Source organism: Diabrotica undecimpunctata, chromosome 2 (genome assembly GCF_040954645.1).
Source record: "Diabrotica undecimpunctata isolate CICGRU chromosome 2, icDiaUnde3, whole genome shotgun sequence".
Classification (NCBI taxonomy): domain Eukaryota; kingdom Metazoa; phylum Arthropoda; class Insecta; order Coleoptera; family Chrysomelidae; genus Diabrotica; species Diabrotica undecimpunctata.
This window is the reverse complement of record NC_092804.1, coordinates 131,217,405-131,242,925: the sequence shown is the minus strand read 5'-3', so window position 1 is coordinate 131,242,925 and position 25,521 is coordinate 131,217,405. Positions and strand designations below refer to the sequence as shown.

Here is a 25,521-nt window from a genome sequence, read left to right as displayed (position 1 = left end):
AAAAGCATTATAATAAATTTGTTGTAACTCGTCTAAGAACACGTTGTACTGCCATAGGAGTAATAAAGTATTATAATAAACGAAATGAAACACAAACATAATATGAAGGAAATTTGAAAGACAAACAAATTTTATTATGAATACTTCGGATGTTATGTCTAACGCGTTCCTAATAATAATACACCAATATACTGTGTCCGTACATTATATAAAACATTATTTTTACTTTTGTGTCACTTAAAAGTGATGATTTTAAACGGGTACTAATACCTATCCCGCTTTTAAGCGGCAATGAGCGGAGCGGGTATTTGTACCTGCCCCGCTTATAAGTGGCAATCCGCCAAAGCGGGTACTAGTACCCGACCCGCTCATAATGTGTTAAGCTATTATTGCTTCTAATTTATAGTAACAAAATTATTCTTTAGTAGTAGTTAAATGAACATAATAAATGGGGAAAGTACAGTATCAAATTTGGTGACAGATTACATTCAAGGCTATAAAAAAAAGTGCAGAAATGAATTTGGGGACTTACTTAGGGGAAATAATTGTATAGACATTTAGTTCAAGTGCTTTTGTGACTGATGCAGTCAAGATGGAGGTAATGATGACCATTGTGGCCTTGTTTCGATTGAAACTTAGAAGACGTATTTTTTATTTTAAAAATTAATACCTACTTTAAATAAAACTGTTTTATTGTTCAAATATTCTTTTTTATTTTATAATTTGACAGTGAGGACTAATATTTCTAAGAAAAGTGGGATAAATTTCGAACCCTAGAGGGAATTTTTGTTATAATGCAGAACATCACCTTATTAGTTCGTAGTGCACTGTCCACTAATCAGAACACTTATCGAGTTTTTAGTTTTTCTAGTAAGAGTTTTGAGAAGGGTGTTTTCAAAAATAAATAAAACCATATATTTTCCATTATTCTATTCATTTTTTGACTCATATTGCTAAGACGGGATAACGTCTGTCGGGTTAGCCAGTTGGATAGATTATTGCATACTTGTTTTGCATAACATGGACTACATATTCTACAAAACAAGCTCATTTGATGAAATATGAAAATTTATAAATATTTTTATTTAGATTATTATCAAGCACACCTCGCGTTCAGAAGAGATGTATTTAAGTTAAATATTTTTATATCCATATAGAAAATGTACTTACTTGAGACGATAATCTAGGTAAGGAAAGGTACTGATTTGACGATATAATGTGCTGTAGGGTTGGTGTGGGAATGTCTTTCATAGAAACGCTAGCCATTGGGTAGGAAGTATTTTCATTAAATAACAACACAGTGTCCATATCCTGTGGTAATTGATACTTATTTCTAATTTCTTGTGAATCTACAAAACTAAACAGAATAATTTATTTTTATTATTTCAATATCAGTTTACTATTTTCCTATATCTCAGCTCTTATCAAGTATCCTGTGTATAAACCACAAATTATGAATTAAACAGTTTATTTGATGTTTCAGCCTCATCTGACTCGATTTCGAAAAATTATTTGGAAAATGTTTTCAATTCTGGCAGCTAAAGAATCAAATAAAGAGTTTTTTTTATCAAAACAAAACAAAACAGAACGTTTGATGCAATCATTATTTAAAAATGTAACCAGAAGAGTTGTTTTGTAAATATAATTATAAATTAAACTTACCCAAAAGCTGCTCTATGTCTAAAATGAAAGGCAGTGACCAAATATCGCAATCTAATTGTACTTCTGGGCTCAAATATTAGTCCCCTAACTCTATTGTCTTCCCAGCCATTTAAAAAGTCGTCAACATCTTCCGATGTCACTTTAGCTACTAATTTATACGGCATTTTATTTCTTATAAATTCTGCAAATGAATACAAAATAAATAATTAATAACGCCTAAATATAACACAGTAGTAAAACGGGTTTTGTAAGAATAGCCCTAAGCAACCAGTCAAGTTTTACGGCTATTGGGCAATAGATGTCGCCACCCGGCTAAAACGACTTTATTGACGAGTTGCAAAATAATGAAAAACTTTTAAACAAGAACCTCATACGCCACAACAAAATCAACACGACGACGGTTGATTAAAGAGTATCAAAAAAAAGTATTTTATAAGAGAAAAACATTAGTTCAGGTACGAATTTTGACTGAATTCTGTAAATTATCGGGAATATTCTCCACAAACTAGTTCCAGTAAAAGTGATGAATCTTCATCGAAAAAGGTAAATAAACATTTTAGTGGCTTGAGTCTTAATAAGTTATAATAACATTAAATTTACTTTTTTAGTAAAACGTAGCCATAAATAACTTATTTTTAAATTTTTATTTATAAAGGGCCACTTACACTTAAATTTTGCTTAAATTCGTTTGCCAATAACACAACTGCAGATATTAATCGAGGTCAAGTAGAAGGTAACAGAGGTTAAATTATTTTGACCCCAGAGAAACGATCGCCAAGACGGTGGAGAAAAGTGAACATTAAAAAAAAAAAGAAAGCAAAAGCAAAAAACGTCGAAACTTCGGATAAGACTATAAATTTGAAAGAAGCAAAGAAGATCGGTGATCCGTGTAAAGACAAAAAAAGTGCATATAGCTGTTCCGGGTTATCTATATTTATAGCTTTTGGGATTTAGAGACATATGAAAAGCAGGATACGTATTTATTTTCCACAATAAAACTTATAAAGAAAAAGAAAACCTACAAGCAAAAAAAAATAAAAAGACAAGAGTCAACAACAAAATTTGCCAATGTGTATTTTGTAAAAGTATATGGAATAGATGTCCAGATATGTAAACAGGAGTTTTTATCGGCACATGAGACTACAAAACTCAACTAAGCGGTTTAAATAAATTTCAAAACAAATTTCTGAATAAAAACCAAATCTAACAAGAGATCGGCAGGGTGAACATCACAATAGACAGGATAAAGTCACCCCATAAATGGTACAATCAGTTCATGACCACATTAGAAGTATCCCTAAATATGTTAGCCATTATAGTAGAATCTCTGATCCTAACAGAGTGTATGTAAATCACGATCTTAGTGTTTCAAGCCTGTCTAAGGATTACTACATTGCATGGTGTAAATAGCGTAAAAATCTTTAAATTAGAATACCAGGGTTTAAGATGCCAAAAGCGATACTTGTTAAACTTGTTATTCACTAAATCTTATGATAATTTCAAATAAGGATAATGAATGTGAGGTTTAAAATCTCCAAGTAAAATTACGCTTGCATCAAACTCGCGTACAAATAATGCAGTAAAACCTTAAAGACGAATTCAAAATACTGACATAATTTCATTTGACTTGCAGCAGACCTTACCCACAACATGACTGTCGGCATAACATTTTATATTAGAAAAGCGTGGATATATAATCTTGACATACATTGTGTATCTGGGCAAGGTCATATGTGTATGTGGACAGAGTCAGTTGAGAAAAGTCTCTTAATGTAGCAGTAAACCAAAAAGGTCCGAAAAGCTTGTAGTCTTTAATGATAACTGCTAGGACCAAAACCATAATTGGCTAATAATGGTGTTATGGCTACAATTACTTAAGGAAAAAGTTTATAAAATCATAGAATATCGTTTTCTCGTATCTGGGCACACTTATCATAGTGCATATCATAGAAAAACATAAAAAATATATCAAGCAAGTGTTTTCTCAAGAAGAATGGTTTGAAATTTTGAGAAAATCAAACAGGACAAATAGTTTTGATAGTTATAAGAAAAAAAGACATCTACCACCGATAAACAACCACTTCACTTTACAGACGTGCCCTGTTTCTGTTCGATAGCTAACACCCAAGTTCTAGGCTCATTAAACACATCGTAAGTAGAACTTTTGATGAAGTACAACACACTGACAACAAAAAACCTAAAAAATATATGAAAAGAAAACATCAAAAAAATTCAGGATATAGAAATTTTTTTACAATACATTCCTTCCATAAACCAGCTATTTTATCTCAGTATTATTGAAAACATTACCAGTAATTTTGAACAAGACTATAACCAAGTTGATGAAACAAGGGAAGTAGACGGGGATGACAAAACCGTTTTATTTTAATAAAAAATAATTTTTTACGTATATTTCTACCATTAAAATTTATTTTTGAATAAATTTTTTCTTGAAAAATGCTGTTTTTTATATATTTTTTTGAAAAAAATATTTAATAACTTATTATATATGTAAGGAATTAAAATAAACATTATAAAATATAAAAATATGATTTCGGAATTTTGTCAAAAACTTTGACCCTTGCCCTGATCTCTTCTTTTGTACATTATCTTCTTGTCTATACCGCTTATTGGCTAAACAAACAATATTAAAACAACAAATGATATTTATATTATACATGTCACTAATTGAAACTACACACTCCAGTAAAGAAGCAGTGGAAATTTCAACAAGTACAAATAATTCATTATTTTTGTATCAAAGTATATTATTATATAATTACCGCTCATTCACTTAAAACGTCAATATATAAACTTTATTTAATATGTAATAAATTGCGAAATACATAAAAACTCCAGTGAACAAATAGCAAAAGTTAAAAAAAAACAAAGACAGAATATAAAATATGCAATATTTTTGTGTATGAATAGATATATAAAATGTGGGAGTACAAAAAACGTAATTTGTAAGATTTCGGTAATTGCAATTTTACTTTCATAGTTTCAAAGGGATGTTTAGTTCACGATATGGCTGATAGCGATTTTATACTTATTTCATGATTTGTTTCTCTGATATATCTATAGTTTAATGATAATAATTACAATATTTCTCTTTCATTGAGCATAATAATCAAGAGCTAAGTGCGTTAATATGTTCATTTATTTATTTAATCCAGTGATCAGTTCAATCACCAATCATCAACAGTTCTTGCTAAGCTCTATCTTTTCTGAAGTATTGTATGTGTGTATTCAGAGTAAATTGTACTGTTTCTAAAATGTAAAGAGACTGCAGAAAGAATCTTTAAAATGTGCTGAGATAATCCCTAATGATGTAGATTAATAATTGTTTTAAAAAATATATTTCACTTACCTATTATCCTTTGAATGCTAGTGATAGTTTCCTTATAAACAAATATATCTCCATCTAACAACAAAACTAAACAAGGTAAAGTGTGAATACTTAATCGTCTGCCCAAATTCTTTTCTCTACCAGAATGGACAGTGACGAAATTTATTCCTAGCGGCTCTAAATAATCTACTAATTTTCTACAATAAGGGGCAGTTTGAATACACTGAAAACACCAATCGGTGTAGAAAAATATCAGGTGAGGTATAGTGCTGCTTTTTGGAACAATTATTTTATCATATTGCCTAAAACAAACAGTTATATTAATCAAGGGAGTCTAACCAAATATTAAATATTTATGAATAATTTATAAAAAAACATATATAGAACGCTAAGTTTTAAATTAGATATACACCCTGTAAATGGCAACACTGCGCGCCGTCGACTTTCCACGAACCTGCTTCGTTGACCCGTTGCCAATAATTTGTCATTATACAGTGATTGTTCAAAGCGATAACAGCGTAGATTTTTAATTTATTTTTGTACCACATGTCTGTTTATACGCCCGCAGAAAAAGTTCAAATAATAAAATTGTTTTATGGTGGTAGTTGTGAACAACAGTGTAGATTTTTTTATGTGTTTTGAGAGGTGACCAATTCCTTGCGTACAGTCAATTCATAATATTGTTAAAATTTTTGAGAGTTGATATTGCCTCAAAAATTGCAGAAAATGTCACGCTCTAAAAGTGTCACCAGAAAAAGTTGAGGAAAGAAAATACCGGGATACACAAATTTGTGCAACCATCGAGGTAGATTCAACACGTTCAAGTAGAAGCGTTGCTAGAGAGTTAGATGTTAGCAATGTTACTGTGGAAAAAGCACGGTTACAAGAATTTTAAATATTCGAAAACGCAGCAGCTTTATCCAGACGATTACTATCGAAGAATGGAGTTTTGTTAAACTCTAATAATGAAGGCTAATGATGAACCAAATTTTATTAAAAACATTTTATTCACTGACGAATCTTCTGTTTCGTTAGTGGGGAGACACAGTTCCATTACGAGGTATTGGGCGCGGAAAAACCAGCTCAGAAGTGTTGTTTACCGAACTCAACGTCCTCAAAAATTAACGTCTGGACTGGTATTTTAGGAGGCCACATAATAGGTTCATTGTTTATTGAATAGTAGAGTATACCTCGATTTGTTACAGAATCATGTTCTTCCCGCTATTCTCGAACTTCCTGATGTAAATCTGGAGAATGTTTGATTTCATCAAGACGGCTGTTCAGTTTACAACGCTCGAATAATTAGTGAGTATTTAAACAATACTGTTACGATAAATATTATGACGCATAAAACTGTAAATATATTATTTCTAATTCTTTTCTATTCTAGTATTTTCTCCGAGCCGCTATAAACACCAGTCTGGGTTCCCGTTCATTCGAGGCAATTCAGGTCAACATCCATGGGCTTCGAGAGAGATTCCATGCTAACGGCTGTTTTAGTATATATAGCGGGACTTTCATTGTTGAGGACAGTTAGTTTTGAACATCGCGTCGAGTTTTTAAAATGTAACGCACGTATTGTAATAAATTTAGATAAATTATATAATTATTAGTGTGAAATAAATTAGTTACATTGTACAAATAAAGACTTTAAATAAACTTGTATGTGTTATAAGTGTAGAACCTTTGATAATAAATAAAGACAATGAATTAGATTTAATAAAAATACAACAATACTTTCCCGAATCGAGTTATCAGTGGAGAAGGCGATATTAAGTGGACTGCGCAATCTCCAGATCTTACACTCATGGACTTCTTTTTTTGGGGACATTTAAAAGGCATGATCTACGATCATCCTGAGGCTAGAGCTCAAAATCTGGATGAATTAAAAAATCGAATAAGAGAAGTCGTAACAAACCAGTTACAGTTAAACAGTAACAAACCTTGTCAATTACCAACAATACTTGTTGGGTGCATTTGAGAATAAAATTCAGGTCGACAGCGTTTACACTGATTTCTCAAAGGCCTTTGACCAGGTTAATCATAATCTTTTGGTTCACAAACTTCATGCATCTGCTTTGGTGACCCCATTGTTAATTGGATTAAAAGTTTTCTGATGGGACGTATAGTTCGTCCCAAACCCTTCTTTCGGTGCGTCATAGTTGATCGAATTCTCTCACATTAAGCTAGAAGTGACAGAAAAAAACGTGAGTCTGTGATTATTATACATAGAACTTAGAAAATTATTTATCGTAAAGCTAATTCTACTTACGGGTGTATAATTGGTTGGAGTTTAGAATACGCTAAATAGATATCCAATCGATGATGCGCATAAATATAATTTGACGCAGAAGGTCTCGATCTTGACAGTACTTTCACGTCAACTGATAAAATAATTGTCATTCCAGGTTAGTATTATCAGACATTTTACAGTGAAAATTTAATTTTGTATTTATTGTCATAAAAATATTTTAAATATGCCGAGATATATCGAGAAAGAACAAAGACTAATATTAAAATTATTAAATTATTTTCAATTAGAAAAAGAGGGATTACGATCCTGCAACTGTCAAATTTAACTAAAATGACATGCAATAATTCTCGACATTCTTAAAATTCTATATTATGTCAAAATTAGTGACGCACTGAAAGAAGGGTTTGGGACAGACTGTACACAGCAATTTCGTATTAACAATTATATTTCAAAAGAATTCCATTGTTATTCTGGTGTACCACAAGGGTCTCATTGTGGTCCCTTGTTTTTTAACTTGTTCATTAACGATATTGGCAAGGCTATCAAAAACTCACACTTCCTGCTATTTGCTGATGACCTTAAGTTATTTCGTTGTATACATGATAAATCGGATAGAGATCTCCTGCAAGATCATGTAAATAATATATGTTTATGGTCAAAACAAAATGGTTTAAGCTTAAATCCAACTAAATGTTCTTGTATTTCATTTGGTCGTATAAATAATCTAATAGCTAATAGATATATTCTTAATGATGTACTCTTGGATTCAGTTACTGAGATTAGAGATTTGGGTGTATTATTGGATTGTGCATTGACATTTAGAAGTCATTTTCTTAAAATTAAGGAAACAGGATTTCGTAATCTTGGTTTTATTTATCGTAACAGTCATTATCTCTCACCTATTGTATTCAAATTATTGTATTGCTCTCTGGTACGCTCAGGTCTTGAATACTGCTCTGTTGTTTGGTCCCCACTTCATCAAGTATACATTGATGAGTTGGAGAGCGTTCAGAGGAAGTTTCTAAGATCTTTAGCTTTTAAAGCACATATTAATATAAAAAATACTGAAAATTATTTCATAGATTATTCTATAATAATGTCTCAATTTAACATTGCTACATTAAAGAACCGCAGGTTGAGAGCTGATATGTTATTTTTGTTTAAAATTCTAAACAACGTTATTAATTGTCCCTCGTTATTAGCCAATGTACACTTAAACACAATACATAGAACTCGACACACTGCACTCTTTTATATTCCTTTTCATAGGACTGATTATGCTCGTCATTTTTCCTTGTCGAGAATGTTCAGCTCTTGCAATGACCTCCTATTAGATCCTCTCTGCCCAAACATTAATGCTTTCAAAATGCAACTTAAGAATCTAATTATTAATCTAGATTATGTGATATTTTTTTTAACTTTTGTGATTTGACATACTGTTTTAATGAACAAATTTTAACTGTTTACTTGTTTCTTTGTTATTGTTTTGATGTTTATTGTACATGATCTTTCCTTTTTACTATTTGTTGTATTTTATTGTAAATGGTTCTACCGTTGAAATAAATAAATAAGTCACCAATTCTGTTACAGCAGGTACTCTTTCATCTGCCCGCAGAAGTTTTTATGACAGATTTGGATACTGTTCAGCCGTAGAAGGTCAAATATTTGAATCAATTCTGTAGTGCATAAAGAATTATTTCTTATTTTATTAGGAATTGTTTTTATTCTCAATACGAGTAGATTTTTTGTTTTATCTTTTTAAAGAAATGCGCTTTTATTTTTAAGTCGACCACAAAAAATTTTTCACATTATTAAAAACCGATACAAATGCACCCTCTTATAAAGGTCAGTGTATTTTTATCGAGTTTATGTACTCTAAGAAATGAATACGTAATGAAAACAAACATCGAAGGACGGAGATGTACACCCCGTGCTTTGCAATGTGTTACTAAATTATTTTTTGTCGGGGTGGCAGAGGGGATCGTAGAATTATAATTACCTCGCACGAGGTAATGTTGCTGATTTTAACGCTTTATGTAGTGTGCAATATCGAATCCAAAACTTCCCGTCCTGTATATTTAGAATTAATCAAAAATTTCATTGGATCAAATACAACTAAACTGACTGTCCAATTTGATACAATTTAATTAGCAATAATACTTGATTTCAAGGTCCTATAGTTTATATTCAACTAAGTATATTGTGATAAGTATATATACACAGGGTATCACAAAAAAATTGGTAATAAATTATACCAATTTTTTAATATTGCTCGAAATCGATTAAAAACTTTTTTATGAAAATTTATATTATGTTTTAGCATGCCATGGTCAATAAAACAAGAGTAGTGAAAATATGTTTTTCTCGATTTTTATATATGTTTAAAGGGGATCACCAAAACTTTTACACTATTTTACAACTTTTTGTCTTTTAGTAATTTTTGGAAAATCATTATTTTAGAAGATCACTTTTGTCACTTTTTTAAATGACAAGCTAAAAAAATACAATATTAATTTTCCCAAATATCAAGTTTATTAATAGAGTAGGCAAATTGTTGTTGTGGTTTGGCAATGACTTGAAAATTATTGTGAATGAAAGTTTTTTGTTTGAATTAATTTAACTGAAAAGGGACAATTACGATTTTTCTGAAATTACAGATATGCACTTGGTCTAAGATTAGGTATGAACAACAACTATAGAAATATTGAGTGTGGCTACCTTTTTCTCCATTTTTTAATTAAGTGAATGTTGAATGTCAAAGGAATGGTGTGGCTGCAGCAAGGCGTTATGCAAATGAGTACCCTAATAGAAATTACAGGACAGGTGCATATTCCTAGCAACATTTAAAAGAAACTGAGACTTTACAAAAACAAGTGCGTGGTAACAGTGGTCATGCAAAAAACTATGTAACTGCTATTGTAGAATGTATTGATGAACACCCAGAAACAGGCATGAAGATTATAGCTGCTGAATTAGGGGTATGCCATATGAAATAGTGGGAGGAAAGTTAAAGAACAGTTACTTCATCCCTTCCATGTAACAGCAGTTCAATAATTACTTCCACAAGACCATTCTAAACCTACAGGATTTTGTGATTAGCTTTTAGAATAAAATATATGAGACGTAAACTTAAAAAAAAGTGTATCATTCAACACAACACTCACATCTAGAACAATGTAAATCCTAATGGTAAAAAACTGTGTCACCATCAGAGTAATTTTGAAGTAAACTATTAGACTGGAATTGTTAGTAATTATTTAGTAGGGTCAGTATTTCTTCCCAATAATTTGAACATAGAAAATTATTTATAATGTTTACAAAATGATGTGTCTCTCTACTTGGAAGATGTACCATTCATGATCGAAGTTTGTGGTTTTTGCAGAATGGTACTCCGCCCCATAACAGTGACAAAGTTAGGGCACTTTTAGCAATATCCAGCACATTGGATAGGAAGGAAGCCCAATGCATCAATTGAATGGGCATCAAGCGGTTCAGATCTTAATCCAATAGATTTTTGTTTTTGGGGTATTTATGAAAGATTGTTTAACCATTGTTTAATCAAACTGTATCCATATTTATAGGTGTGACCACTGAAACTGAACTTCCTGATAGGTCTTCATCATCAATGAAAATTTGCTTTTACACGAAATTTTCACATTCGCATATTAGGGTCATTGATAACCACAGGTATTAAGCATATCTTCATAAATCTTCTTAACTCTTAACATCTTCAAATACAGGTACTTGATGATGGGTCCAATTTTTATACAAAGATTCCAATTTTGTAACACAATTTCAGTCAATATCCTTTTTTTTCCAAATTTTATTGTACAGCTCTACACATTCTCTATGCATCTCAATACATTCTCTATTCTTATCTCTTGTGCATGTTGTTTTGTCTCTAAGGAATGAATAATGAGTGATACCCCTTATTTGGTCACACCCTAATGATAGAGAGCTTCTTCCAAATCTTTTACAGCTAACTTCCCTTCTTCTGCTGAATTGTTCAAAATATCTCATTATAATTTGGTTGATTATTGTATTAATTATATTCTAATAAAATTGGCTAAATCAAATTTAAAAAATGAAAATGATAGAAAAGACAGACATTTTTTATTGTTTATAAAAATAATATTTTATTAATACATAATGGCAATAAATAAGATAAGCTTACCTTGTTGTGATGGACAATTTGTGAAAAAATGTTATATCATTCTCCTGGAAATTGAAATGGGCCCCATGTTGGGCAAAAATATCCTCAAAGGGATGATTTGTGTGCAAAGGTGCATAGTCTGGCCTTCTATAAAAGTCATCCTCAGTAATCCCATGTATATCATATCTTTTTCTCCTATCTGGGTCACACAATAGCTCATAAGCTTGTTTTATTTCTACAAATCTTTCCTCGGCATTGGGATGGTTTGACTTGTCAGGATGCCTTCAAATGTTTAAAATAATTTTAATTGTAATATAAATATGTGAAAGGAATATTATCATTTTATTATTGAAGTTATACTTCTATACGCACGGTCGGCGTTGGAAATTTGCACGGGAGTGAATCTGTGAAACCATTACATATGTAAGATAATGAGTAAGAGAGAGACATAAGATATATTTTCTCTCTCTTCCTCTCTCGAGAATAAAAATGTTCCTTTTGTATATATATTTAATATTATAAATATATTATATTATATATAATATTATATATATAATATATATTAATATTATTATTTATGTGATATGTTTTGTATTATTTATTAAATGTTCATAATTATTTTAGGCTTTTGTATTTCAAAATAATCACTGTATGACAGACAACTGTCAATTTTGAAATCCGTTAGTATCATGTCTAATTGGCAAATCTTTTACGTGTTTGGTTCATACGCTGGTTTACGTGAGTTCGAATCCCAAGATGAATTTCCTTTTTTATTTTTGAAATATTTAAAAATCTCACGTTAATGTTATTAAATATATGTAATATACGCAAAAATGCTAAATTTTAAAATAAAATGAAAATTTACAACATAATCTGAGTTGTTGGTTTTTTATTTTTATCTTCGTAAAGTAAGTTATGTATATTGGCAGTTTGAAATACTTATGAATATTGCATTTTAATTTGTATTGTATTATTATATTGAATTATGTTGCAGTGTATTGTATTGTAATTTTTATATTAATAACAAAATAAACAATGAATTTTACTGCAGAGTATGTGTAAAAAAATGTTTTTGCATTTAACTCCTTTTATACATATATGAAAATAAAAATATATATTTTCATTAAAATATTGATACAATCCTTCATTTACTATACTCCTATTACAGGTCAAATGTTTATATACAGCAAACGATGCACCATATACCTATATACCTAATTATTTTTCTCTTTCTGCTCTCTCTTACCTATAGCATTAAATATATAATGATTGTGCAGATTGACTCCCATATAAATTTGTAACGGCGAACGCGTGTATAGAAGTATAACTTCTACCGGCAGTCCCACTGGACTGCCACACCCGTTTTTTTTGATATCATTACAAAATTTTTAGGTCATAAATATGAAACATTTTTTATACTCCAGTCGTCAGAGACGAAAATGCCACTGAACCTCTAAAAATCATACGAACAAGCTGAATTTTGCCGAGAATATTAATTTTGGGACCCCAAAAAAGATGCAAAAGAGTTTACCACTTTTACCCCCGGGCTTCCACCTAAAATCCCCCCGGAGGGGGGTAAAAACGCAAAAAAAATTGATTTACACAGAATCTGTATACCCTATATATCTGTATACACTAGTACGTTTTTCAAAAGAACAAAACTACTACAATAATCTACACCCAAAACAGTCCCAAAACAGTTTCAAAAGAACAAAACTACTGCAATAATCTACACCCAAAACGTCTTAAATGCATTTTGCTTGACGTGTGATCGTTTATAATGTAAAACATAAAATTCTGCGATTTTTATTCATATTTCAAATGCCTCATATTTGTTACCACAACTCAAAATTGAAATTTCATGTCATAGGTTTTAAAGATTGATCCTTAAAAATGAAAAGTTTACTACAGCTAATCAATGAAAGTGATCAATTTTATTGATCTCACGAGAATCGTAAAAAATTTCAAAAATCGCGCCACCTTAATTTATTTAACGCCTTTATAAAAACTGAGTTTATTCTCGGCAAAATACAAAAACTGCATACGAAAGCTGCACTCTTTGCTTTTAAAATGCATCTTGATTTTTGTCAATAGGACATTTGAATAAAACAATATCGAATTTTTACCGTCCAGCTGATACAAATTTTATTGAACATTGATTTCGCGTGCTTAACTGACATGCAAAGTCGACGGTCGCTTCAAGCGTTGTTTCAAAGAGAACGGTTCATTCTACACAAAAATGCTTATAAACATTTTTGTTTAAAATTACCTCAGCTACATTTTTTATTTGAAAAATTTTTTTCTATGGTGTACAGATTCTATGTAAATCGATTTTTTCACGGTTTTACCCCTCCCCGAGGGGGGTTTTAGCCCAGGGATAAAAGTGGTAAACTTTTTTGATGTTTGAATCTTTTTTGGGGTCCCAAAATTAATATTCTCTACAAAATTCAGCTTGTTTGTATGATTTTGGACTATTATAGAAAAAGATAAGATTATTTAGTTATCAATAATTATCTGCTAGTAAAGTTATGTTTACTTTCATAAGTATAATATTATGTAAAACTCCTTAAGAGTAGTTCACAGAAGAACATATAAAAAGGTGTGAGAAAAACCCATTGGGGATTTAGAGAGGCACCAAAGGAGCAAGCACTATATGTGAACCAAGTTCTGTTTCAAAGATGAAGAGACATTGTGACCTAGAAATAATATAGTTCATTGATTACAACAAAGCCTTTAATAGAGTCAAGCATGATTAGTTATAATTAAAAACTTCTTAACACCAAGAACGCCAATATCAGAAAATGAAATAACTGAACAGATTAAAATGGAAAGAAAAATATGGACAGGGATTGTTTCTCCTATCATTTAATATTTACAAACTGAAACACTATACATTATGTTGAACAACAAAAGTATAATGAAATAGTTGCATTAAATCAACTGATATTTGATAAAAAATACAGTAAATACAAAGATATAATTAAATATGTATTTCTAAAATTTGACAAGTGCGTAATAATTAAAAGCAGCTAATGGGTAAAGTCCACAGTCAAAAAACAAACAGAGCATATACAATAATAAAAAAAAAATAAAAATAAAAATTTCTATTAAGTAAAAAAGAAAAAACAAAAAATGTATTAAATATTTAGAGTGGCAGACTAAGGCTAAAAGCTGGCCCTAGACAACATTGTAATTTTGGGCCTATTTTTCAGTCATAACACATACTCTACCTTTGGTAGTATGGTTTTACCATGCATTATAGTATGTAGTTATATTTATTACATCAGATTTCAAGAAAAAAAAGCAAAAAATAATATACATATACATAAATTAAATAAACATAATTAAAACAAACAATAATATGTAAACAAATATACCTAGATTGATTAGTTACATTTTCTCACTTTTATTTAATCTCTTTTTCTATATAAACTAATGATAAACTATTTTTGTTGGTCTAATGTGGATCTTAAATTTTTTTTTATTCTGGCCTTTACTAAAAATGATCTTTCACCACTTGCATGGCTTATTGGAAGGGTTAAATAAATTCTCAGGAATGTTATTAAATTTGGGAATGTTGCAAAAATATTATCTTCCTGAATAAATGACCACGTGGGAAATAATATTTTCTTTACATATAAAAGTCTTAAATTGTAATACTTCATTTTAAGTTCTACTAGGTTTAAATCTTGTCCATAACATTAGCAGTTTCTATGAAATCTGCCAATGAATTATACAAAACAACTGCTGTATTTATGTACGGAATTCTCCTTTTTGTTGAAGAGTCTTGTTTGAAGTATTTACTCTCTCTTAAATCTTTTCTGATATAATAGGTAACAGTACATACTCAAATGTATCAAGTTTTTTATAGAAACCGGCAGCTTTTGACCTTGTTAATAGTTTTTCATCTTTGTTGGAGGAAGAATGATAATTGGATATGAGTATGATTGGAAGGCTGCCTGATAGGTGTGTCCAAGCCTTTAACTGTTCTGAAGAAGGAGGCAATAGTTAATTCTCTTGTGATTTGTTTGGATAGTTTATTGCATCAAATAGATGATTCCAATTTTTTTATATATAATACTTGTCAAGTTTATCAATCATTATCACTTATACAATACACAATAATTATCAATATCACTGTTTTCACTTAAATAAAAAAAATAATAGAAGTTAAAAAATTGATTACCTAATTTCAAGCCCCAAAAATTACAGGTCCTAGGCACATGCCTAGGTTGCCTAGGCCTCAGTCTGCCTGTAATTTAGAGTAAGATGTGTATGAAGGCATAATAAAAAGGCATATATAAAGGGAATCAGAGTTGACTAATACCAGTTAACTTTCTTGATGAGCCAGTAAAAATTTTAATTAAGTGTGTTTGAAAGTACAAGATGTATTAAATAAGTATCAAGAGTATCAATATCTACTTTTAAAAACACACACATGAAAAATAAAAATTAAATTATTGGTATATTGAATCAAAGTATCTGCGGGAGTATATGAGCAATCAGATGATAACGAAAAATAATCTTTTTAATATTATAATAATAATTTTGGCTTATAATATATTTTGTAAAATATACCTATGTAGGTATATATTTTACACTAAAAATATTTTCATACAGAATTTTTCATTCCCAATTAGAAACCTTACATAGAAAATAATTAGTAATCTGGCATAATAATTATACATAATGGTTAATTTTCTGGAAAGAATATTATGTTTAATTCAGTAATAAACGTTATAAAGGCAAAAATATATGACTTAATAGATTTATTTATATTTTTTTGCACAAGTTCAAATGAAAAAAACATCTAATTTGAAATGCTAAGAATATACTTAGTATTAATTATGATAATCTGCAAAAAGGTAGTTTAAAATGTGTGCCAGCACAAGTTTAAATCTCCTTTAATAATAAATATTTACAAGCTAAGAAGTTACTTACCATTCTTTAACAAGCTGTTTGTAGGCCTTTCTTATATCCAGCTGAGAGGCTGTTCTTGACACCCCTAATATTTGGTAAGGGTTACCTAATTCGCAACAAACACCCCACAAGGCCAAAAGCACGAGAGAGCTTTGACAAATCCAAGTGTGGGGCCCCCATTTCATTTTCACTTTGTCAACAAATACATCTACTCACCCTAAAAATCTAAAACTATTTCTAAAAACCATCGGGATTTTGCCGAGATAATATATTGATTTATCACAAGAAAATGTGTGTCAACTGTCAAAAGGTATTTTTAACCCAGCTCCTGCCAACCCTTTGACAAATACAAGGATTTTCCGGGATTATTCAAATTTTCCGCATTACTGGAAGTGATGTCTTTCTACTTTTGTGTATATCAAAAAAACGTGCTTGGAATAGGTCATTAATGAATCAGGGAGAGTATCAATCAGTGTTATTTATATATAAATGAAATGAAAATTAAAATAGAATCGAAATTTTCCGAACCCGCGAGATTTTCCGAGTCTTGCCAAGGCTAAAGAAAAAATTGTCCACTAAAAAAGAAGTAGAATAATCCTTTCGGTGTGCTATTCTGTTACTAATTGTGCAATAAATAATACTTTAAAATATTAGCGGTCAATATTATTTGAACAATAAATTGTAAACAATAAAAAATAAATAAACAACTAGAAAAGATAGGTTAGAAAAATACAACTATAAGAGAAAATGGGTATATTTGTTTGTATAACTCTGGGCGCTTTATTTAAATTGTATGATAACGTATTATAATTTATAAATATTTAAATTTTTCCGTGGCAAACAATTTAGCATTTGGAATTTAAGCAAATAAATGCGAAAAATTACACAAGGTAGAGAAGTTAACTATTAAAATATCTTCTTATATAAATACTTCACATATATATGTATATATGTAAATAGGATGCCCACATATAAATTCTGGAACTTCATATACAGCAGATTTTAGTCCAAAAGCAGTAATATGGTAATATATTCCAATAGTAACAAGGCCATATTAATGTAGTTACTCTGTGGTATTAAGATTTTAACATGTAATTTTAATTAATGAAAGAAAGTTTTTTGAAACTTCAGATGTTTTATTTTGTTGGGTTTTAATATGTTTTTAATTTAATGTGTCAGTCTTTTCATTATTGTGGAACATAATAAATATTTAAAACTAAATAATTAAAGACGTTCAATATGAATTATTTCACGATCAACAAGACGTAGAAATACAATTTTTAGTATTGGTGAAAATGTACCAATAAAGTCGTTTGACATATTGTTCCATATTTTTAATAGATAATTAATTACAAATTATCTGTATATTATAATTATATTATTTAATAAGTAGGTAGTACATAATAGACATGTATGCAGTAGACATGAGAGAAGCTGGTAACTTAGAATTTTTATTATAGGTACCTAGGTACCACAAAAATATACTGACAAATTGCATTGCAGCAATCAAACAATATCAGCGATTGCTATAACTGTAACGAATCGACATTTATATTTATTGACAAAACAAAAATCAATCATCACAATCATTTTATTAATACAGTTAAGTACCATTAAGTACTATCAAAATATAAAAATGCTAAAATCAAATAAATCATGTCCACTTCGTATCATAGTGAATGCAGCAAAACTTAATCAAGTGTCGCATCTGAATATTTCAATTTTGGGTTTTGTTGCTAATACCTCATCACAGGACGAGAGTATGGAGCTGATATCAACAGACAAAATTGTCGTCAAAGTAATAAAGAAATGGTTTGGTAACAGTCATGAAATTCAAAATCGTTTTGTAGAGGTAAATATATGTATCTACCTTGCTAATCTGACCTCAATAGAACCAGGAAGTGGGGTGGAACAGACAAAGGGACGGATTAACCGGAGATAATTAAAAACGTCTTTACTAATTTAAAAAGTGTAATTAACATTTAAAAAAATAACTATATATCGTAGGTATATAAAAAAAGAGAAAACTAATCTTTAAAAAACTGGGAATTTTTTGCCGTAGCCCGGTTTCTCGTGCTCTTGCTGCTTTATGTCGCCATTCTTTAAGGAACAAAATATCTCTAGATTTTCAATCGTCATGAAGTTCGACGTGATTTTTAGATTTTCTGCAGGTTGCTCCTCATTTTCTACATTTTCTTCGGATGTGGAAGCGGCACATATTATTTCCTCATCATTTAATACCTCAAAATCATGGCAATTTTCGTCAATATTTGCCAGCCATTCCTCAACGTCACTAAGCGCTTATCGCTGGATCTATAATTTGAATATTCTTGGCAATTTCCAATGTTGTAAGGTATTCTATGTTGTCCTCAGTTTCACTGATGTTCATGATGGTCGTCCAAAGTTTGTGCCATGATTTTTTCAGTGTTCAGTAGAAATTTTGTTTCATCCTGAAGCTACTGTACAGATTACAATTTCGATCGTAACTTTTTTTTATTGCCTGTATCAGCTCGCTATTCTTCTGTTCCAAAATGGATCCAACGAATTTCCTCCAAAATATTTTTTAAAACATTCAATTACTCCTTGGTCCATAACTTGAATTAGTGGAGTCACGTTTGGCGGTAAAAATAGCGGTTTTATTTCTCCAGCAATCACAATACCTTCACCTGAATACAACGGTGCATTATCAAAAAGCAAAATTGCTTTTTGCGGCAGGTTTTTTGTTTTTAAAAATTGACAAACAGTCAAAACTAATTCATTTTGAAACCACTCTTTAAAAAGATGACAGTCCATCCAGGCCGATTTCTGGCTTCTTTAGCAAACGGTAAAGGCATTCATATTAAGATTTTTAAATGCTCTCGATTTTTTATATCTCCCGATTACAAACAAGGGAAGTTTGTGATCCCTATTTGTATTGCTACACAAAACCATCGTTAGACGTTCTTTTGACAATTTATATGCCGAAATGTGTTTTTCTCTTGTTGTCAATGTGTATATGTTGTGTATGTTATAAATAAATTGGGTCATAAAGCAAATTATTTTCGAAAATCTTCTTCTTCTTATAGTGCTTATCTGTTTCGGATGTTGGCGACCATCATGACAATCTGCTTTTTGCAAACTGCTGCTCTGAAAAGATTTGTGGTTGTTGTGTTGAACCACGTACGTAGATTTTTCAGCCAGGAAATCCTTCGCCTTCCTGGTCTTCGTTTTCCTTTTACGTTTCCTTGTAGAATTAATTTCAGCAACCCATATCTTTCGCTGTTCTTCATGATGTGATTTTGGCTATTTTTATTGTGATTCATAACTCTTTTCCTTTTTGAATTCTTAATAAAACGTCCTGGTTAGTAACGTGGTCAGTATAGGATATCTTCAGAATTTGACGATAAAGCCACATTTCGAAAGCCTCAATTTTCTTGGAGGTAGTGTTTGTGAGAGTTTACGACTCAACTCCGTCGATTTTTATGGGTACTGATAAATCATGGCATTTGAATAGCTTAGCCATTTTTTGAAATGCAGATCTTGCTTTCTCTATTCTACATTTTATTTCTAGGGAATGGTCCCAATTTTCATTGGCGTTCGTACCAGGGTAGGTGTATATACACTGATTCTTTCACTTGGCTGTTCCTTCTTAGAGATCATCATACATTTTGTTTTCTTAATGTTCAGTGAAAGTCCATATCTCTGACTCACTTCTGTGATTCTATTTATTAACTCCTGGAGGGCTTCATAACTGTCAGCGAATACCACCGCGTCATCCGCGTATCTGATGTTATTGATACATTCTCCGTTAATTCGAATTCCGGCTTCAACATCCTCGACTGCTTATTGAAAGATTTCCTCAGAGTATATGTTAAACAGCAAGGGTGATAGTATATATCCCTGTCGGACCCCACGTTGATTTTGATATTATCGAATTTTCCTGCCTCTGTACGGATAGACGTGGTTTGATTCCAGTAAAGATTGCTAATAATTCTTAGATCACAGGTGTTTATTCCAATATTTTTTTAATATGTATCTCCATCAGCTTGTCGTGTTTTACTGTATCAAATGCTTTATGGTAATCAATGAAGCATGCATAAATATCGCAATTCACATCTCTATACCGTTGAAATAGCACTTATATGCTAAAGAGATCCTCTCTCGTACCCACTGCATTCCGAAAACCAAACTGTGTACGGCTGATTTTTTATATTATAGTCTGATTTTTAGTAATAACTTAAAAAGGTGGCTCATTAAGCTGATGGTCCGGAAATCATTGCAGGATACGGATTTTGTTTTCTTTGGTAGAGCAATAAACGTTGAATTCAGCCATGATCTTGGTATTTTCCAAGATAAATTATTTAAAATTATCGATGAACGCGTTTGCCCCACTAACATCAGATGAAAGTTTTTCACCTGAACTAGAAAACTGTCGAATTCCATTGCGATTTTTTCACTGTTGTAACCATCCTTCTGAGGTAGTAAACGTATCAACCGAAAAATTCTGCTCACTTATTTTTTTACGTCGCCAGTCTTTAATTATAGTCACTCCGACCCCTAGTTGTTGCGCGATTTTTTAAGGCTTACGCCTCAAAGAAAAAAAAAACACCCCTAATGAGTGTAAAAAATTCAAAACTCACCTTTATCCAACCGTTCAAGAACCTGGATCTTACCCTTGAGATTTATTGCTTTGTGTTTTCTTTTTTCCATTTTTCGACATACAATTAATACATAAACGATATGTAAATATCTATTTAAGTTCGAAGCACTACTGAAAGAATTGCTAATGAAACGATGAGAGCACGTATATATATATATATATGTCATATTCAGCCAAACGTTGACCATTAGCAATAGTTGCCAGCTCTCAGGTTCCTTAGTATCCCAAAATCAAAGTAAAAGATAATAATCATTTAATTTGAAGATGGTTCATGTTTCTGATTGGAATGTCAGCATTGGTAAAATATGTGTTTCGTATATTGTTATTTTTATTTTCTAGATTGTTTGTTTTTTAGTTTTCTATTAGGCCCAAAGCAACACTTGTTTTCTCATCCATTTGATTTATTATGTGATAGAAATCTCATTGATCATAAAGGACCCTAAGTATGTACATTTTCCTACTACGTCAAAGCTGAAATTGTCCTCAATAAAATATTTTTCTTCTATATTACTGGTGCACCTGAAGTAACATATGCAGAGGGAACAATCCATTATTTGTTTCTCGTATTCAGTTAATGTAGCAATTTTAACTCAAGTGCATCTTTGTTTCAACAAGAAGAGTATGTATTCTTAGTTCTACATCCATATATCTTCCCATCATCAGTAAATTTTTTCTATTGATTTTTGACATATTTTTACTAACTAGGTTTATCTAATTAATAATTAAGAAAGGCCGACTCACGATTTTTTATTGAGCTAATTTTTGAAGATACTACATTGCTTTAATTTTTAGGTACATGGTGTATCAAATGGAGAAGAAATTATTGCTGACGAGTGTATTATTTTTAATAACCAAAAGATTGATTGTAAGGGTTATAATTTTCTTAGTAATATTAATAATTACTTACATTTAAGATAAAAGATAATTATGTTACGTTTAAAACTGTTAAAAAAATGGAATAATAGTTTTTAATTGAATTTAATATAGATATATTTTTCTAGAAATACGTAATGTCATTAAATTCTATTGCTAACTAAATCTGAATTTCTTATTGTGTAGTTGACTATCGTTTTTTTATTTTATTTTGACTTCCCAATGTATTTACAATCTGTAAAAATTACAATAAGTAGGTAACTGTTGTGATTGTAACTGTTGTGAGTGAAGTAGGTATCTTGGAGAAAATGATTCTTTACAACATTTTCTTTATATAAATTTCACATAACTATAAAATTGTTTGTCTCTGGGAACTAGGGTACATTATTTAAAATCTTGCTGGTAGATCATTGGCTGTATTCCGTCAAAGCTGCACCTAACTGTTGTCTCGCTAATATGTTGGGATGTTCTCTTAATCTGTCTTCGTATTTTCAAACGAAGTTACTAATTTTTTCTTTTATCGTTGATATTTAAAGGTCGTATATAATAATATTATTTGCTACATTCCATGGGGTATTTGTAAAAATCCGAAGAACTTTTGACTGGAATCTCTCCAAGATTTCAATGTTGGAGTTTGATTGCGTCAGTGAAATAGATGAAGCAGTACAAAATTTTAATGCAATTATTCAAACACCAATCTGGTAAATGACACCACTAAAAACAACGACGTAAAGAAACTAGAGCTACCAAATATAAGCAGATAAAAATTGCAGAAAATCTAGTTTTAAGAAAAACAGTGCAAAGAACTCGGGCACTTCAGGACAAAACTACACTGAATCAGGCAACACTTCAACTTAAAGCTTTGCTAAATAACTAAAAAAAAAAACGATGAAATGAAAACATACCTTTAGTCCAGTCGTCAGAGATTAGATCTCTACAAATGAGACGAACAAGCTGAATTTTGATGAGAATATTAATTTTGGAACACCAAAAAAGATGAAAAAGTTTGCCACTTCTACCCGCTTACCTCTAAAAACCCCCTCACGTAAGGGTGAAAACGGAAATATCGATTTCCGTTTGAAAAAAATATTTCAAATAAAAAATGTAACTGAGATAAATTTGAACAAAAATGTTTGTTAGCACTTTTTGTGTAGAATGAACATTCTCTCAGAAACAACGCTCGAAGCGACTGGCGATGTTGTAATGTCAATTACACGCGCGAAATCAATTTTGAATAAAAATTTTATCAACTCGACGGAAAAAAATCGATATCTTTTGATGTGAGACAAAATCAAAATGCGTTTTAAAGGTGAAGAAATAAATAAAAATTGCGTGATTTTTGTAATTTTTTTATGGTTCTTAATTTATCACTTCCATTGACCGGTTGCCACGGAATTTCCATTATTAGAGCCTAATCTGCAAAAACTATAATATGAATACAAAAAGCCGTAAGAACGAATAACATAGTGAGCGGTCAATGGAAATTAATCTCATCAAAAACGTAAAAAATGGTAAAAATCGCGCAACGCTTATTTATTTAACAGCTTTATAGTAACTGATTTCATTTGTGGCAAAATTTAGAACTTGCATACGAAAGCTACAATCTTCATGATTAAAACGTATTTTGATTTTTGTTGATAGGACACTCTGATCAAAAGATATCGAATTTTTACCAAATTCTTGGTAAATGGATTTTTCCTGTCCCTTTCCTCCCTACGATGGGGTTTAAGTGGGAGGCACAGGGGTAGGAGCGGCAAACTTTTTTGGGGTTCCAAAATTGACAGTCTCGGCAAAATTCAGGTTGTTCGTATGATCCTTATTTAAAAATGTTACGTATAAAGAGCTCCAAAACGTGGTTAGAATCATTCAGCTGCACTGTTGGTATCCTTATCTATCGACGCATACGCAATGGCTTTAAATACTGCACAACTGTCAGCTGCCATTTTTGTCAAACGAGTGGCGTTTGACAAAAGCTAGATGCCTTGCATTTTAACAGCTAACAATCCTAATTTGTGACCACTTTTTTACAGGCAGCAGAATGTATATATATATATATATATATATATATATATATATATATATATATATATATATATATATATATTAAAGAATAGCTTTAAATTTATATAAAAACATGTATATATACGTCATGAGCTAAAAAATTCACCAAAATATCACCTGCTCATCTGGCTGCGAAGCAATTGCGGCCGAGTGGGCAACGGCACCCATGGCTTTACAAATTCTTTACATGTATTGCTATGATGTGGATGGTATTTTGTTTAAAAAATAAATGAAGGAATTTTGTTTTCAAAAATTAATTACCATTAATCTAATTAAAACTATTTACATTCCTTAGACTATTATGTGTGCAATCCAAGGAATGTTTAACATTCGTTTATGTATCCTCGTTTCTAGTGCTTCAATTCGGTTCATCGGCGATATTTTTAGCGCCCATGCTTCTCCCCCATATAACAGTACTGCCCAAATATAGCACTTGATCATTCTTTTGTCTCAGTTCTAAACTGAGGTTTTGTATATGTAAGATATTTTACATAAAATTTTATAATGTTCAAATACCTATTCAAAATTGAATATCTTCAGTCTAATTCTCAAATTACAAATACGTTCATTTCTTGGAGTCCCAAAAACTGTATAAAAATATTGTATTTTGTATTGTTCTGAAGCTATTTTCTTGTGGCATTTTAAATTAATTTATATTTAAATGGGAATAAGCCACAATTAAAGGTTAAAATATGTTTATTGACGTTTCAATTTCCACTTCGGAAATCGTTCTCAAAATACAAACATTAGTAAATTAAACAAATTTAAAAAAAAAAAAAAAAAAAAAAAAAAAAAAAAAAAATTGTTTAATTTACTGATGTTTGTATTTTGAGAACGATTTCCGAAGTGGAAATTGAAACGTCAATAAAAGTATTTTAACCTTTAATTGTGGCTTATTCATTCCCATTTAAATATAAATTAATTGTATTTTGTCTCTTACTTGAAGCTCTCCCTTTGAATCATCTGTGTAAACGTAGATTTTCAACATAAAAGGAATTTAAATAAATAACAAACTGGTAAAATATATAATTCAGAAAACAAATTGTAAGTACGTTACAAAAAAAATACATATCAAATACATCCTCTGGAATCGATAAAAATACATTTTCTCGAGAAAAATATCACTCAACAATTTAATAAATAGATTATATAAACTTAAAATTATACAATATGTAACAATATCACATAAGAAGAGAGAGAAAGTAAAACATAATTGACTGTCGAAAAACATATAATGTTACCTAGGAAATTTATTTTTTTCTATGTCTTCAATCACTTGTAGAAGTTTTTGTCTAGTTTTCTTATTGTTTTGACATGCACAGCTCACTAAACCTAACATGTGTTTGGAGGAATATTCCTGAAAAAAAAAAAAAATAATAAACATATATATAAAGAAATATGGATCGCCGAAATATTTGTACGCACATAACTTCAGAACGACTGCACCAAATAAATATTTTTGTTGTTGTGTTTCTTATAATCAGAAGGTTTAAAATAGTTAGTTTGAATAGTTTCAAACATAGAATAACATAGAGTAAAATAAAATAAAACAAAATAAAATAAAATTAAAATAAAAGAAAATAGAATAAAATGGAATAGGTAGAATAAAA

At 30.5% G+C, this 25,521-nt stretch overlaps 2 protein-coding genes across 2 annotated transcripts in view; both read right to left on the bottom strand.

The window, feature by feature from the left end:
• Positions 1-17,049, bottom strand: part of l(3)80Fg (dnaJ homolog subfamily C member 16 l(3)80Fg) — a 58,466-nt gene extending 41,417 nt beyond the window's left edge. The window contains exons 1-5 of the mRNA XM_072523492.1: positions 16,360-17,049; positions 11,440-11,700; positions 5,033-5,313; positions 1,663-1,843; positions 1,171-1,357 (exon numbers count right to left, since the gene is read on the bottom strand). Of these exons, the coding sequence (XP_072379593.1) occupies positions 1,171-1,357; positions 1,663-1,843; positions 5,033-5,313; positions 11,440-11,700; positions 16,360-16,523 (1,074 nt within the window). The 5' untranslated portion in view covers positions 16,524-17,049. The remainder of the gene's footprint in view (positions 1-1,170; positions 1,358-1,662; positions 1,844-5,032; positions 5,314-11,439; positions 11,701-16,359) is intronic.
• A 7,873-nt stretch (positions 17,050-24,922) lies between these two features.
• Positions 24,923-25,521, bottom strand: part of Vps50 (vacuolar protein sorting 50) — a 53,377-nt gene continuing 52,778 nt past the window's right edge. The window contains exon 14 of the mRNA XM_072523490.1: positions 24,923-25,268. Within this exon, the coding sequence (XP_072379591.1) occupies positions 25,149-25,268 (120 nt within the window). The 3' untranslated portion in view covers positions 24,923-25,148. The remainder of the gene's footprint in view (positions 25,269-25,521) is intronic.